The sequence below is a fragment of the Cricetulus griseus genome, chromosome 2 (genome assembly GCF_003668045.3).
Source record: "Cricetulus griseus strain 17A/GY chromosome 2, alternate assembly CriGri-PICRH-1.0, whole genome shotgun sequence".
In the NCBI taxonomy this organism is placed as follows: domain Eukaryota; kingdom Metazoa; phylum Chordata; class Mammalia; order Rodentia; family Cricetidae; genus Cricetulus; species Cricetulus griseus.
In genome coordinates, this window is record NC_048595.1 from 263,536,552 (window position 1) to 263,552,621 (window position 16,070).

The 16,070-nt window shown below is 44.4% G+C and overlaps 1 protein-coding gene across 1 annotated transcript; it reads right to left on the reverse strand.

Moving 5' to 3' along the window:
* Positions 1–14,226: 14,226 nt before the first annotated feature.
* On the reverse strand, positions 14,227–15,754 carry Gpr6 (G protein-coupled receptor 6). Its single transcript, XM_035439093.1, has one exon. It carries the CDS (start codon positions 15,752–15,754, stop codon positions 14,663–14,665), a length of 1,092 nt encoding a protein of 363 aa, XP_035294984.1. The 3' UTR covers positions 14,227–14,662.
* Between the last annotated feature and the right edge of the window lie 316 nt (positions 15,755–16,070).

A 16,070-nucleotide genomic window follows, 5' to 3' on the forward strand; every position in this document is an offset into this window, starting at 1 on the left:
TCTGTCACTGACCTACATTCCAAGGCTGGTTTGTGACTTCCATTTCTCACCTTCACAATGTTCAATGATGCTGAAGCAGAGGCAGCATGGAACTCCAAAACATCTTCACAAGTGGACTTGAGTTTGGGCCATGATTCTTTGTAAGGCAGAAACCGTTTGTTAACCTTATACATGAAGCTTCTACACTGGAGGGATGTCAAAAATTTGCATAATGAATAGGAAGATGAGGTCACTTTAGAGGGCCAAGAGCAGGAACCAGGATAGATCTGGTGTGAAGGCAGCATGGACCCAATCCTTTTCTCTTGACCCTGTTTCCTGGAGTGGATATGTGGTGCAGTTTCCACAATGTAGCCACTGTACTCAAGATTGGGGTCTTGAGAGAGAATGTCTTGTTGGACCAGCCTGGGTTTGTGACCAACTTCTGGGAAAGAATGACAGGATACTGTAAAGCAAACATTCATGAAAAGACAGAGAGGAAACTAGTCAATGCTGCGCAAAAAGGTGCCAGGGCAACCGCTAGTACCCAATTGCTCACTGCAGTCAGCTCAGCTGGTATGAGAGCAGAATGGGGTAAGATGACTCCCCCATCATGGATGATACTCTTTGGTCAAAATGATATTTTAAATCACCACCATTTGGATAGAGACATATTCCTTTGTTTTAGAAAGCTGATTGAACTCCAAGTTACACTACCATTTAAAAAACAATATGGTATCTTTTAATTCATTCTAATAGGAAAAAATAATTTTTCTGCAGCCACAGCGGCTGCTTTGAAGATAGAAGGAGTGTGGTTGTGGTGGGTCCTCACACAGATGGGTTCCTGGGCATCTTGCTAGGTCTCTGGTATGTGTCTATTCCAGTAGTAGAACCAGCAGTCGTCATGGGTTTCTCAGGCTTTCCAATGGACTTCCCTCCCCATCCTCCCTGCCTCAGCAATCTAGGCTTTTCATTAGAGAGATGTAATTTAGTCATATTGGATGGTGGAGTACTGCATAAGGGCATGGTAGGATTTGGATGACAGTGATATCTTTAACTCTCATTTGATATGTACATCTTGGGTATTTTTTATATTCAAGGCTTGTTAAAATCTTTTGGATATAGTGGTAACAAGACAGACAGGGTCCCTTAAAATGAACAGTCTATTAATGGGAAAAACAATTTAGAGTAATGATTATCATAAACAGTGAAGAGTAGTAGACTTGAAGATACTCAGGGCCCTTAGAGGAACACCTCATGGAGAACTAACCTCATCTAGGGTAGAGGGGTGTGGAGTCAAACCCCAATATTAAGGAGAAAGGTGGGAGCTGAGGCCTTGATGAGGCACCTATTGGAAAGAGTGGAGGAATTGAAGAAAAATTCATGAGGCAGTAGATAACAACTGAACACACAAAGCCACACAGGTAGACGAAAGTCAATACATTCAAACTACATGGGCCATCTGGCATGGTTGAGACAGAGGAGACTGAGCTGAAGAAGTTGGCAGGGATCAGACTATAAATGTCTGGCCATGCTACAGCATTTGGCTTATTTTGGGGATCACCAGGAGCTGCTATTGATGCAGGCAGAGTTGCTGGCAAGAGCAGATTACTCTTTTGCCTTGCTTCCATGTGATAGGAGACCAAGAAGAAGAAAACTGTCAAGGGTATGGAATCTCCTACTCTCAGAGCACCTCCACCTCCATCAAAGCCAGAAAACAAAACAGACGCTGGGAGTGATGAACCTCCTGAGATAGTGAAGCAAAGGACACCTGAGATCCTGAGGATGAAGCCAGTGCTGGGTAACACAGCAGGTCCAGGATACTGGACCATCGCCCCTCAGAGGAGCGGAGTAAAAAGAAAACTCAGCCTGTCTCAGTCCAAACTTCTCATTTTGCTGGTGTTTGAGCTGATGAGAGGGCGTGGCTGCAAGCCTCACCTGTATTTACAGCCCTTCCATGAAAGGTCAAACATGACTCCCAGTGTCCTGATCATCCACTAGGTCACCCACTAACAGAAGTCACATCCTTCCTTCTCTACAAAGGCTTTGCTATAAAATCTTCTTAGAAAACCTTATGTGGGCCTGAATGTTGGTCCTGGTGAACCCCTCACTGCAAAGATAGCCAGGGATAATTTTAAAGAACAGGTTTGTACATCACAGTCTGGGTGCCTCCACAAACAGTTGGACCTGCCAGTGACTCTGGCTCCCCTTGCCCTGTGTGGAGGAGCTGTGGATGAGTGGCCCCTTTTCTTTCCATGCTCTGGTGCCTCATGTCCAATGTGTCCCAGAGCCTTGCTGAAATACTCTATTTACCCCTACATGATTCGAAGGACATTCTCTAATGTCAGGGATCAGGAGTTTGAAGAGGAGAAAAACCAGCCATGATGAAAATAATTAGTGAGGACCCCCTCCTGTGAGGATAAGACAGTTTAAGTCTGCATCCAGCAGGGCTGACACTGACCCACTGAATTTTCCTTGATGGTTTATATGTTTGTCGATTTTCCTATTGAGTTATCATTTTCTCAGTCTGTAAAAATGTTGCATGCAAGATGGTGTCACATATTATTAATTTAAATATATGAACTGTATTTGATATACTTTACTATGTTCTTTGTCTTTAAATTTTGTTTATTATGGGGCTTGGTTATACCTGAATTTCTTACATACGGTGTGACTTTGTTCATTGTTCTTTAGCTCAGAAAGTCCTCTCCACTTCAGATAGTTGGTGGATATATTGTCACATACATTTCTTCCTAATTTTCGTAATAGTATAAGAAGGTTTTGGTCGTCTTTTACTTAATCCTTCGTCTACACTACACTTAGTTGGGAGAGGCAGAAAACTCTTGGCTTTTGTTTAAGAGCTCTTGGTTAAGAGCTTTACCTGAAGGTCCTGAGGTAGCCAGTTACTGCATGGTCTTGTTTAAGACAATACTCGAGACACTGAACAATACAAAGATCAAGACCTGGGCCAAATCCCCAGCTTCCGAACTTGGTAAGTAGGGCCAGAGTTTGACAGACATTCCCTTCAGTTCACCACATCAAACAGCTATCTACAAGCTATGTGATCTTGAGCAAGATTTTCTAACTGGTTCTTCTTAGAAACCCAAGGAAACTATACAAGATGGCTTCTAAAGTCCTTTCTAGCCCTGCCTCTGTTGCTATAGGACAGCAGATGTAACTAGTTTCCTGGACAAGGAAAGTGGCACCTATGTGGAAAGGACCAGGCCCCCAAATAGTCAGAGTTGAGTCCAGGCAGGGTGGCTATCACGTGCACGACACATGATATGCAAAGTTCTGCTAGCTCGGTACCAGCCCGTCCAGTGACATCTGTCACACAGGGATTAAACGCCTCAGCAACAAAAGATAATGTTATCAGCTGTCAGCTGTTTCAGTAATAAAGTGGATTGCGTCCACAGCAGTGAAATGAGATTTGTTGAGATGGACTAAAACAAATGATCCTTTCACTGTTGTTAATTCTGCCATTATTTTCATAATCACCTTCGTGTGTGCTGTATTTACAAAACAGGCATTTAACACCCTTCCAGTAAAAGACAGAACGCTGTCTCATGCTGTTACTGTGTGTTCCTATTAATAACTGTAATTTAAAAAATTAAAGGAGCAATTATTCTCTTTTAACACAGAGCATACACCAATACTACAGTAATACCCAAGGCGCTGTAATCATTGCTGGCTTTGGTTACACTGTGAAGTAACTTAATACACAGGGGTAGGGCAAGAGAGGGATGGCTGTCACTTGCGCACTCAGTCTGTAATATGTAGACTCTCCCCCAACCCTACAGTAAGGGGCTATCAGTGACTGCACATACAGCATTCTGCTACTGGCCGTGGCTCCTTCTTGCCCCTCTCTTTCATGTTCAAGCTGGCATTTAAGAATGCTCACACAGTCAGTGCCAAGACTGGGAATGTTAGACTGGCTCTGTGTACCTAGAAAATTTGTCCTAAACAATTTCTTTCTCATAGCTGAATTTCTTTTGGGAGTAATCCATTTTTTTTTTCAGAATATCCTTGAATACAAACTACTAGGTGTGTAGTACATCCTAGCAAGTCAGGTTTGGTAAATAGCAGGGACTCCTAGGTACAAGACCTCTTGCTCCCCCCCTCTCTCTCTGTGTGTGTGTGTGTGTGTCTGTCTGTCTGTCTGTCTGTTCATCTGTCTGTGTGCTCATGATAGAGAAACAGAGATAGAAATATGTATGTGCTTGCTGGCTGGTTTTGTGTATTTTACTATTCAAAGAAGGGGAAGCAGAGATGTGAATGGTAATATTATCCCCAGGACTAAACATTTGATTGGAAAATTTAACAACAAGTGGTTTACAGCAACATGTACACCTCAGTTTCAATTCACTGGGAAAAATGGATGCAATATTGATTTGAATTTGTGTTTCAGAGATACAGCTTAGCTCAGTATTAAAAACTGTCATGGTGTGGGACCAGCAAAGTGGCTCTGCAAGCAAAGGCACCTGTGGCCAAACATGATTTGCGTTTGAGCCCCAAGACCCACATGGTAAAAGAAGAAAACTGACTCTCAAAACCTGTTCTCTGACCTCCACACATGCACTATGGCTCCCCCCATATATATGATAAATGAACAAATTGCAATCATTTTAAAACAATTATTATAAAATTATTTCAGCCAGGCGGTGGTGGCACACACCTTTAGTCCCAGCACTCAGGAGGCAGAGGCAGACGGATCTCTGTGAGTTCGAGGCCAGCCTGGTCTCCAGAGCGAGTTCCAGGATAGGCTCCAAAGCTACACAGAGAAACCTTGTCTCAAAAAACCAAAAAAAAATATTTTCAAAGCATTGAGATGGCAAATTTTGAAATTGGCAAGATACCAAAAAGAGTTAACACATGAAAAATACCTGGAGTGCAAAGGAGGGAAACCTGAAGTCAGAACATACTTAAGGCTATAAAAAAAATCCAGACTCATGAAATGCTACAGTGTAACATTTGCCTGATAGCAACACTATCACAGTAGCAGCCAAGGCAGATGCGATGCTGCCTTGGGCCAAGCACGTCCTAGCAGAAACCTTAGTCCTGGCTGGATTGGATGAAGAAAGTTGGGTTTTGGGCTGAAATTCTTTAAACTTTTGTGGCTTTAGAAAAAGAATAATTTGAGGACTGGGGGGTGACTTACCCTGCAAGCATGAGAACTGAATTAAAGCCCTACAACAGTGATCATGACCCCTTGGGCAAACCTTTATCTCTCAAAATACATTACAACTCATAACCATAGCAAAATTATTATTATGAAGTAGCAATGAAAATAGTTGTGTGCTTGGGGGTCACCACCACATGAGAAACCAAATCAAAGGGTCACAGCATTAGGAAGTTTGAACTTATTTAAAACATCTAATCTAAAGCTGGATATGGGAGCATCATGCTGGCCTTCTTGTCAATTTCCAGGTCATTAGAGAATTGTCTTAAGATACAGTGGGCAGAACCTGGGGGATGACAGCAAAGACACACTCACACCACACACACACACACACACACACACACACACACACACACACACTCACAAACACTCATTCTCTCTCTCTCTCTCTCTCTCTCTCTCTCTCTCTCTCTCTCTCACACACACACACACACACACACACACACACACACACACACACAATTCAAATGGCCTTACTCAGCTTCCAAGTGTGCTTCACACTTTGTTACAAGCTGAAGCCACAGGTCCCTTCCTTCCCAACAGTCTTTAGGGGTGACTTGACCTGACCCTTACTCTGCCCCTAAGGGATTTGAGGTACTTCATGATGGAACTCATATTACCAGAGCCTCTGATCAATTAAGTTATCAGAGTCCTCCTCACTCAGCGTAGCCACATACTGCCTGGGCATCGCTTGTGGACAAGTGTTTATGCCAAACTTTTCTAACCCCCAGCCACCCCATGATAAGGGGCAATGAAAGAAAGCCAGACTCCTCTTTTGAACACTCTTCCTACATTTTTACACCGTTTTGGTAACTGACTAAATAGCCCCATTGCATAAGTTTTATTTAAGTATTAGAAGAGCCTGTTTAGTCTGAAATAATATTTGAAACTTTGAGTTTGGGTCTCTGACTTCCTTCTCTCTGTACCTTGATGTTCATTTAAGGGAAGGCAAAAATGATGTCGTCAAATATCAGACCCATCCACTTATGTGTCCTTTCTTTCCGAGACCCTGGTACTGGGGTGGTGGGGGGAGGCATGTGACTAGTTCTACACGGTGGCTGAGAGTGGAATTGCAATGTATGGCCAAATCATTTAGTCACTGGCATGACACCCTCTGGAGCTCTTTTCTTGCCCTGGTGGTTGTAGAGAAGGTGTCAAGGTGAGGGTGGACCTAGAAAGTGAACAGCTACATTGCTGTGCAGTGATCACAGGTGTCCAGACACTGCAAAAAATACTGTAAAAACTAGAAATCCTTGCTACATGAGGCACTAGAGTTGTGGTATGTTTGTTACTGCAGCTTAAATTATGCCTATTAATTTGTATGCTCCTTACAAGACCCTTACATACCACAAGAAACTCAGAGTCATTTAATCTTCCCATTCACTTGGCCCTTTAATGGCTAGCAGGAGGACATAGTTGAGACTTGACCTCATCAGACTAATAAACTATCACATAGACTTGTATTTTTCATGCATATACTATTATACTGTGGTTCTCTTGTTGGCCTTCAGAATTTACTGAACTGAATTTATTGAATGAATTTACTGAACTGCAACTGATGCAAAAATGAATTTTTGTTTATATTTTACGCAATGCTATAGATTGAAGCCAGGGCATTACATATATTAAGTAAATGCTCTGCCATGGAGTTTCAGCCTAAGCCCCTAGTTTATGAATGAAGGATTCACTGTGCAATTAACAATGGCCTTGAACCTGCTTTTTATCCAAGAATGACCTTGAACTTGCCATCCTAATAATCCAGCCCCATAATACAGGCATTAGAGGGATTACAGGCATGTGACACCATCAAAGGCACAATCTGTACCAATAAAACTATCATAATTAAGATGATGACAATATCCATCATCTCTGAATTCCCGTGAGGCCCCTCTAGTCTCTTCCCCATTTCACAAGCTTGCACCCCCATCCCAGCCACAATGTGATTTCTACTGCCATACATTTTCAAGAATTCTGTGTGTGAAGAGTTCTACTCTTTTTATTCTCTTGACTGACCTCTTTCACTCAGTATAATTATTTGGAGACTCTTCCCACGTACTGCACAGATCATTAATTCATTCCTTTCTTCTTCTGAATAGTATCCAGTCAGATGGACGGACCATAATTTATCACGCGCTTGTTGATGAATATTTGAGTAATTTCCAATTCATTCACATGCATGTCTTTATATGGACACATTATTTCATTTCTCTTCAACAAATATTAACAGAACAACTTGATAATGTGATGTGAGAATGTTTCATCTCTTAAGAAACCACCAAGTCATTTCCCAAAGTGTTTGTCCCAGTCTGCATCCCTACCAACAGTGTCCGAGGAAGGTACTTACTCTCCATCCTTGCAATACCTGCTATGATCTTTAACTTGGGTCAACTGATTACAGCATCACCTGAGTACCCTGCTTTGTTCCCAAATTCATCAGCACAGGTTCTTGAGACTTCTTGTAATCACCTCTTAACTGGCACTCCTCCTTCAGATAAATGGTGATTGTCAGTAAGAACTCCGTGAACTTCCTCCCACCACTTATAAACTTAGATCTCCCAGTACCAATTATTCTCACCTTCCCTCCCAGCAGAACAGAGGAGCTGTGTCCCCACTGACTCCCTGCTCTGTGTCTCAGAGCCCATCCTTCCTCATCAAGCCTTGTCTATCATTCTTGCTTTCTTGTCTTTTCCAATCACACAGTGATGTCTCCTCAGTACATTAATGTATTTAATTCTGAGTAAAGAGAGAGAGAGAGAGAGAGAGAGAGAGAGAGAGAGAGACAGAGACACAGAGACACAGAGACAGAGACACAGAGACAGAGACAGAGACAGAGACAGAGAGAGAGAACTAAATTCAGTGGGGGAACTTGGCATGGTCCTCCTTGTTGCACCCAGTCTCACACCCTACCTTGCTGCCCCTAGAAGCTGATCTTACCCAGTTTACCTGTGAACACCATGTTTTTAACTTACCCACTCACCTCCAACACACGCACCCTTGGCTCACTTGTTTTCTCAGCAGTCTGCCCAGAATCCAGTACCTGCCCTTTAAACATCTTTCCAAGCTCTCAGCTGTTAAGTCTCTCCTTGGTTGCACTTCTTTGTTTGACTTCCATGTTTCTGTGTCTCAGACTGTAACCTTCTTGGCAGTGCTCTCAAAGGTTCTGTCTGTTACTTAGATGGCAAAGGCCTTGCACAAGTGACTAAGGATCTTTGGATGGAAACACTATTGACAGTTTCCTAGCCAGGGCTTACGTAACCACAAGTGTCGTCATAAGACAAACACAAGAGTTTTGACCGCAGAAGGAGGCAGCATGGCCACTCTGAGGGAGGAGCCACAAGCCAAGGAATGCTGTCCCAAATACTGGAAAAGGCTAGGAATATTCTCCCTGCAGAGCTGCTGCTGGGAGCAAAGCTTGCTTCCATCTTGGTTTTTGACCCCATGAAGTTGATTTCTAGCTCCCAGTTTCCATCACTATAAAGTCTGTATTGTTCTATGCACACTACCAACTTTGGTATAATTTACTACATCAGCAATAGGAAACCAATATGTGTAGCATGATTAGTTAAAACCCAGCAACAGATATTGGGGTTAAAGCTGAAGATCAGAGAGGCAAAGCAGCCAAGCTACCAGAGAGTTCTCACCTCTACCAATGCTCTGACCGAAGGGATGATCCTGTCCTCACATTGCATCTCCAGACTGCGTAGCTCTCCCCCAAACCTCAGACTTCCTAGACTGTTCCTGTCTCCTCCCACCTTATATTCCTCTCTAGTGCTGGAATTTAAGGCATGGGATCCCAAGTGCTGGGATTAAAGGTGTGAGCTTTGTTTCTCTTTTAGACGGATTCACTCTCATGTAGCCTAGGGTGGCCTTGAATTCACAGAGATCCATCTGCCTCTGTCTCCCAAGTGCTGGGATTAAAGGTGTGTGCCACCACTTCCTGTCCTCTAAGGCTAACTGGTGGCTTAGTATTTGTGCGGCTAACCAGTGGCTTAGCACTGTACTCTGATCTTCAGGCAAGCTTTATTTGTTAGATTATACACATAACATCACTACAAATATGCTACACCAAGTGGAACCTGGTGCTGGGCTTCAAGCTTTAAGGGTCCTGCCTGCCTCCAAGCCTGGGTGCTTCCTTTTAGGGTGCAATAGATGTCCTCATTTCTAGACTAGGCACCAGGTACCTACAACTAGAAAATCCTTACTTTCAGGGCCATGGATATCCTCCCCAAGCTTATTCCTTAGAGGCAGGCTATGGTCCTGTAGTAGCAGCCTCCTCTCTAGGGAGCAGTCAAGGAAGCCACTGCTGGTTGACAGTGACTGCCAGATATTCGACAAGCTGCAGTGGGAGTCCTGATAGGAAGCTACTGCCACATTCAGACAAGAGGAGAAGATTGCAGTCCAGAGAGTCCATGGCTCGATTCTCTATATATTTGAGGTTAAAGACAATGGCATTTGGTAGCACAGTGGGCATGAAGCATGAAAGAAATAGAAAGGTTTGTGATTTCTACAGGTTCTGATCCACACAGCTACAGAGATAGCATCACCATTAATGTTGTAAATAAGAGATAGAGGATGGGTTTCTGGGAGTAAAAATCAGTAGTCTATTTAAAAATCTGTTGAAGGTATGACCCTCATTAGATAATAAAGTAGATGGGTTTCTCAAAGACCCTATGTTTCTCTGACTAGATAGGGTCTTATAATAGGAAATTCTTAATTAGTTTTTGATAGGTCAAATGAATATGTGACATTTCTGTGTGGAAATGTTTCAAGATTTGCCTGCAGCTTTATAGTGTTACATCATAGGTTGGCTAATGTCAAACTTATTGACATTACACAGACTGGACCACCGTGTAAGTCAGTGTCATTAACAAACTGATTGCTTAGACTTCAGACAGTGTGTGATGGGGTTCAGTGTACAACACATTCCAGATGTGAACAGGTGGAGGGATACAGACAGTGTGTGATGGGGCTGAGGAGTCCCTGAAGGCCAGTTCTTTAGAAAATTTGAATTTGAATTTCTACATCTAAATTTGTGGGCACTGTACAAGTCTACATGCATAAAAGTCAGAGTGGCACAGTGTTGAAAAGGTCAGCATACTGCTGGGAGCCCTTGAGGCTGCATCACTAGTGAATTTTCCCTGGACTTTCTAGAGCTGGACTTCTTTCTCCTCTTCCTCTTCTGAGGCTTTCTTTGTCATTTCTGAAGTCCCTGTTTGCTGGTTCTCTGAACAATTCCTTCCTGGACCTTGCTTTCCTTCTTTCTCTGGGGGACTGCTCTTCTTCTCACCCTTCTCACCATTCCTCTCTTCCCTTGCATAATCCTGCCTGTCTTTCAATGTGTAAACCCTTCAGTTCCCTAGAGCTCAGCCCTGGGCCCTCTTCTCTGTCCAACAGTGTTATACAGAGATTTCCTCCACATGGAAACTTTCCATCTTGGAGGGTGGGTCCTTAAGATTCAGCCAACAAACAACCCCCAAGTCTCAGGAAGTTCCTAAAATCTTCAAGATTCATAAGATCCCTCTTCCTCCAGGCTATAGAGTAGAAAAGACTACTGGGGCAAGGAGACTTTCCTGGCCTGTCGATCTGGCTGCACAGGCTCCAGGAACGCAGCTTTTTCGAGTTGGTGCCTATACTGGTGAGGTTTTCTGTGATACGACTGCCTTTGAATTGCCCATGCTTCTGTAAGTAACCCCTCACCCACACTCCTTCAAGTAACCCAGTAAACTCATTGTTTCTCTAAGTTAGACTTTGGTGGAATCATTTCTTGGGTATGTCATTAGTGCCCTATTTGGAGTGAATAGGCATTTGTTCTCATCTCTGCAGGAAAACTCACATGACAACAAATTACTTCCAAAGGGACCCTATCTAGAACCATGACTTTAAATACCATCAATATGTTGGTAGGCCCCAAGTTGATCTGTCAGCTTAGATTCCACTCCAGAACTACTGACATATATAGCTAACCTCCATTTCCTCATCTGTAAAGTGGGTATAAAGCTATCACCTATCTCACAAGCAGACTGCTTTTCACTCAGCCTCAGTTGCTCCAGGAAAATGGACTTTGTACCCTGTTTCACAGCTGGTAGTATTGCTCTCTGGGTTCTGGCAGCTTAATTAATAAAAGTCATCACCAAGAGGTATCATGGAGCCAATATGTGCTGGTCCAGTCATTAACTCTCCCATCTCTTTCCATACCAGGCTCCAGGCTGACAGGGGCTGCCTACATCTACTAGGGTCACGTGCCCCAAGCCTGTACTCTGCAACAATGTCTGTTGGTTCTAGAATCTGCTTTCTCTTCGTTTCCTTTTGGCAGCTGTTAGTGAATTCCTTGTTGGATTCCTTTAATCATGCTCACTTTTAGAAAGAGTCCCTCCATTAAATTCGACTTAATTACTTGGTTAGAGCATGCCATTTGTTTCATGCCAGGAGTTCATCAATCCAGGATTGTTGTAGTGATTAAGTTAGATATTTGTCAAGTGTTTAGAGCAGTGACTGGTTTATAGTAAGTGCTAGAGGAGCGTTTGTGAAATAGATAAACTGCCCACATGTGCTCTCCATTTGGGAGTCCAGAATTCATTTTTGAAACCCCACAGAGAAACAGACCAAAGAACCAACAAGATGTGTGCATATGTGTGAAGGCAAAGGCAATGGATTTTGCTGACACGTGAAGCACGAAATATGAGAGAAATAGCAGGATACGTGGGTGTGAGGAATTTATTTTAAGGACGTGACCTGTGTTATCATGGGAACTAGCACATCCAAAATCTGCACATCAGGCCACTGGACTGGAGACCTAAGGAACCTGATGTGGTTTCAGTCTCAAGGCCATCTGTGGTAGAGCCAGAAAGCTCCAGTGTTGTTAATGAAGTCAGGAGGCAGGCCATGAAGAGACTGAGGTGCCCCACATTGGAGGGCTGTTGGCTTTATTCAGTGTCTGCCCATCTAGATGTTAATATCACCCCAAGTCACCACCACCAAAACACTCAGAATGTTTGACCAATTATCTGGGTAACCAGGTAGTCAAGTTGACAGAAAATTCACTACCATCCTTTTCATTTTCCCCTCTACTGTTTCCTTGATATCACAGGCACCCGTTCACTCTATGGCTCAAGGTAAAACTCTTGATGTCATTCTGAAGTTTCTTTTCCTTTTCTTTCATGCCTCATTTGTACTTCACCACATTTCCAGAACTTAACTACTACTCACCATCTTTAGCTTTACCTCTGTGCCTGAAGCCACCTCCACTTCTCAGGGGCTACAGCCATGACTTTCCACTTGTGTCAACAGTCTAGCTCCTTTAGAGACAGTTCCTTTCTTTCGGAGACAGGGTTTCCCTATGTAGCCATGACTGTCCTGGTACTTGATCTGTAGATCAAGCTGGACTCAAACTCAGTGATCTGCCTGCCTCTGCTTCCCTAGTGCTGGAATTAAACGTGTGTGCCACCATGCCTGGCTGTGAACACCCTTTCAGTCTTTTTGTTTTGATGGTCTATTGGTGGTAAGTGTGTTTATTCTTTGCTGTGCTGGTTGTTCCTACAGGATCTTTTGGCATGAATAAAAACTATTGCCTTGGTGGTGAGAGCACTAAAATCACTGCCCAGCTTAATTTTCAATGAAACAGCTCAAGGAAATTTTAAGTATTTTTGTTTTTAATTAGTTTTCCAAGTATTGGGTTTGCTTATAGCATTTTCACAATCTTTGAGTTGTGTTGACCCTTCCCCCATCCCCTCTTCTCTCTCTGTTTCTCTGCCCCCTCACTCCCACTCTGAGTATTTCTTTAAAAATATGAATAAAATTGAATCCCTGTTATGCATTGCTCAGTAAAAGTCCAGGTCCCCACAGTGACCCACCAAACTGGAGAAGACCCAGGTCCACTGCCCTGTCCCCATGCTGGTTTTGTACCTCAGCCCCACTGGGCTGTCTACACTTTCTTTGTACCTCTCTTCCCTTGCTCAGTTCATACAACTCTGTTGACCTTGGTGTTCCTTGAACTTGGCAGGTGAGTTCCCACCCTGCAGCCTTTGCTGCTCCCTCTGCCCAGGAGGCTGTCTCCTTACATTGTAACACCCCTCACATCCCATTTCACTGAGGTTACCTCCTAACTGCTAGCTCTGCTGGTTGCCACCACCTTTCTTTTCTTCCTTGGCATTTATCCCAACATAAAATTAGGTATCTGCTTAATTTTAGGCCAGTCTCCCCACAAGAATATAACACCATGAGAATTGAGATAGTTCATTTCATTTGTATATCCCCAGGCCCAGAATTGTGTCTAACATGCAATAGGCACCCAACAAATATAAAATCCATGAACAAATGTGCATGCGTGTATTTTCCTAAGCTCCCAGATAGTAATGTATATGCTTGTGTACAGATTTCTTCATATGGCTCACAGCATGCCCCCACCCGGCATTTAGCCTTGATTCATGACCCATTGATAGAGAGGAATGTTTAGTTGTTAGGGGTCTTAATGCCTGTTTGGAAGAAGAATACCTGAAGAAAGGACACTGGGCATCTCAATCACCTCATGAAGGTCTGGGACTTCCTTAGAAGAATTGAATTCATTTTATTAGGCCTTACTCCTTGCTACTAGATCCAATTAACAACAATGTGAATAAATCATATTTATAAAGTTATGTTGGGAAGTTGTGGCTTCAGGATTTATAGCTGCACCTATGTGGCTTGAATTGCTTTGTCCTCTGAAATATGTCTTTCTAACTCCAAGGGAGCACACATCACCAAGGGAGCACAATAACTTGTACCAGTAGCATACAGCCTTTCTGTGTTCTGTGAATACTGTCTATGAATGGTACTTCCTCCATGACCTTACCCCACCTCATGATCTGGAGATGGTATTTCAGGGAAAATGTAAGGACACATATGTAAATATATATGATTTCTTTGTATGAGGTTTTCTCTAAGGAGATGCTATGTAATATACTTTAAAAATAAACAGACTCATAATTCAGCTTCCATATTCATAATCCAGCCATACCCCAGATTATATTTTTATAATGTGTTTATTTGTGTACAAAATATGTTGTAGTTTATTGATGCATGTGCAGCAAAATATTCTATCACATACAACAAAAATACACCTTTGACTCCCATTCTCCTGCTCGTGGAATGGCAACACTGTTTTGGCATTTCAGCAGCTAAAAATAAAGTGCTATTATTAAGCAGTATTGGAATGTCTTCACTTGACAAATGTGATGTACATTTGTGATGTACAACTGAGTACACAACCACATCTTGTTTGTTGGTTTTTCATAGAACAGGAAGCTCCAGGTCCTGAACACCTCCAGAAGATACAAATACTTGTATATATATGTACATGTGTATACACTGTATATGTAAAGTGCCAACAAGCCTCATTGTCAGTCCCTTGTCTCCTGTAGAGTCAGAGTCACACCATTGAGATCTCGAGAGTTCATCAGCAGGCACCTAGAAGCTCACCAAAGGCTGGCATGTTGGGTTTGTGGTGTTGGTGAGGGGACACAGAGAAGCCCTTCAGACCTCACTGGGGGACCTGGAGCGGAATGGCACTTTGGATTGGAAACAGCCACAGAACAGGAGCCACAAGGCACGCTGGATCTCCTGGTTGCGGAAGGCATAGATGATGGGATTGATCATGGAGTTATAGGTGGCAGGCAGCAGGGTGACATAGGTGTAGATGGCCGGGTCCTCTTGACTACCCACCACACAATAGATGGCAAAGGGCAGCCAGCTGGCCCCAAAGGTGCCTAGCACCACGGCCAGAGTTCCCACTCCCTTTCTGGTGGCCGCTAGGTGGGGCGGCGCTAGGCAGTGCTGCTGCAAGGCGATCTGGTGGGCGTGGCGCCAGACCACCTGGCAGATGCGCACGTACAGGTGCAGCATGATGCCGAAGACCACAAAGAAGGAAGTGGAGAGCAGCGCCACGTGGCTGCGTGTCAGGGGGCGCACCACGCTGCAGGATGAGCGGTCAGCCAAGCAGTTCCAGCCTAGCACGGGCAGCAACCCCAATGCGAGGGACACTGTCCAGGTGGCTGCCAGCAAGAGGTGCACGCCCAACAGGGTCCGGCGCGAATAGTAGGTGAGCGCGTTGTAAAGGGACAGGTAACGGTCCACTGTGATAGCAAGCAGGCTGCTGACTGAGGCGGCGAAGGAGGCCACCAAGAAGCCCACCATGAGCAGGCTCACAGTTTCCGAGGGCACCACGTATTGGAACACGAAGTGTAGGATGAGGCCACAGCCCGCCAGCAGGTCGGCAGTGGCCAGACTACCCACGAGCACAAACATGGGTGTGCGCAGCGCGGGAGTGGACGCAATGAGCGCCACCACAAGCGCATTTTCGCCTGCGATCACGGTCCCCGACACACACAGCAACACATCCCAGGGATTCACTGCCGAAAGCAGTAGTCCCGACGGCCCTGCTGGCAGCTGCGATGACAGCTCCAGTGACCCATTAGGTCCGCCGCCGCCTCCCAGCGCCGCGGATGCTGCTGGGGGTCCCCATTCGCTGGTGTCCGGTGCCCCTGCTGCTGTGGCCGCAGCTGCCGCTCCCTCAGCGGCCACTGCCACCACCTGGGACTCGTTGAGCGAGGCGGCGCTCGCGTTCATCGCCGCCAGATGTTGCTCCCTGCACAAAAAGGGACCGCAGATTGTCAGGTGCACTCTCCAGGCTACCAAGGAACTTTCTCACGCAGGTGCCCTGTTCAAAATGCCTCACTCAAATTGCATATCCCAGCTCGGGCGCATGGAACATAGTGGGGAACTGGGGATAACAGGCGAACCCCAAATAAGTAAGCACCTGTTGAATGAATGAATGAATGAATGATATACACGGGGCTTCTGAGCTTTGGCACAGATACACATACAGATTACACTGTGCACTCGCATGGACAATCTGGTAAATATATATATGGGCTTGCACAAG

Bases quoted from the DNA above. Each gene is read 5' to 3' on its own strand.
- Gpr6 (XM_035439093.1), bottom strand. From the start codon at position 15,754: ATGAACGCGAGCGCCGCCTCGCTCAACGAGTCCCAGGTGGTGGCAGTG.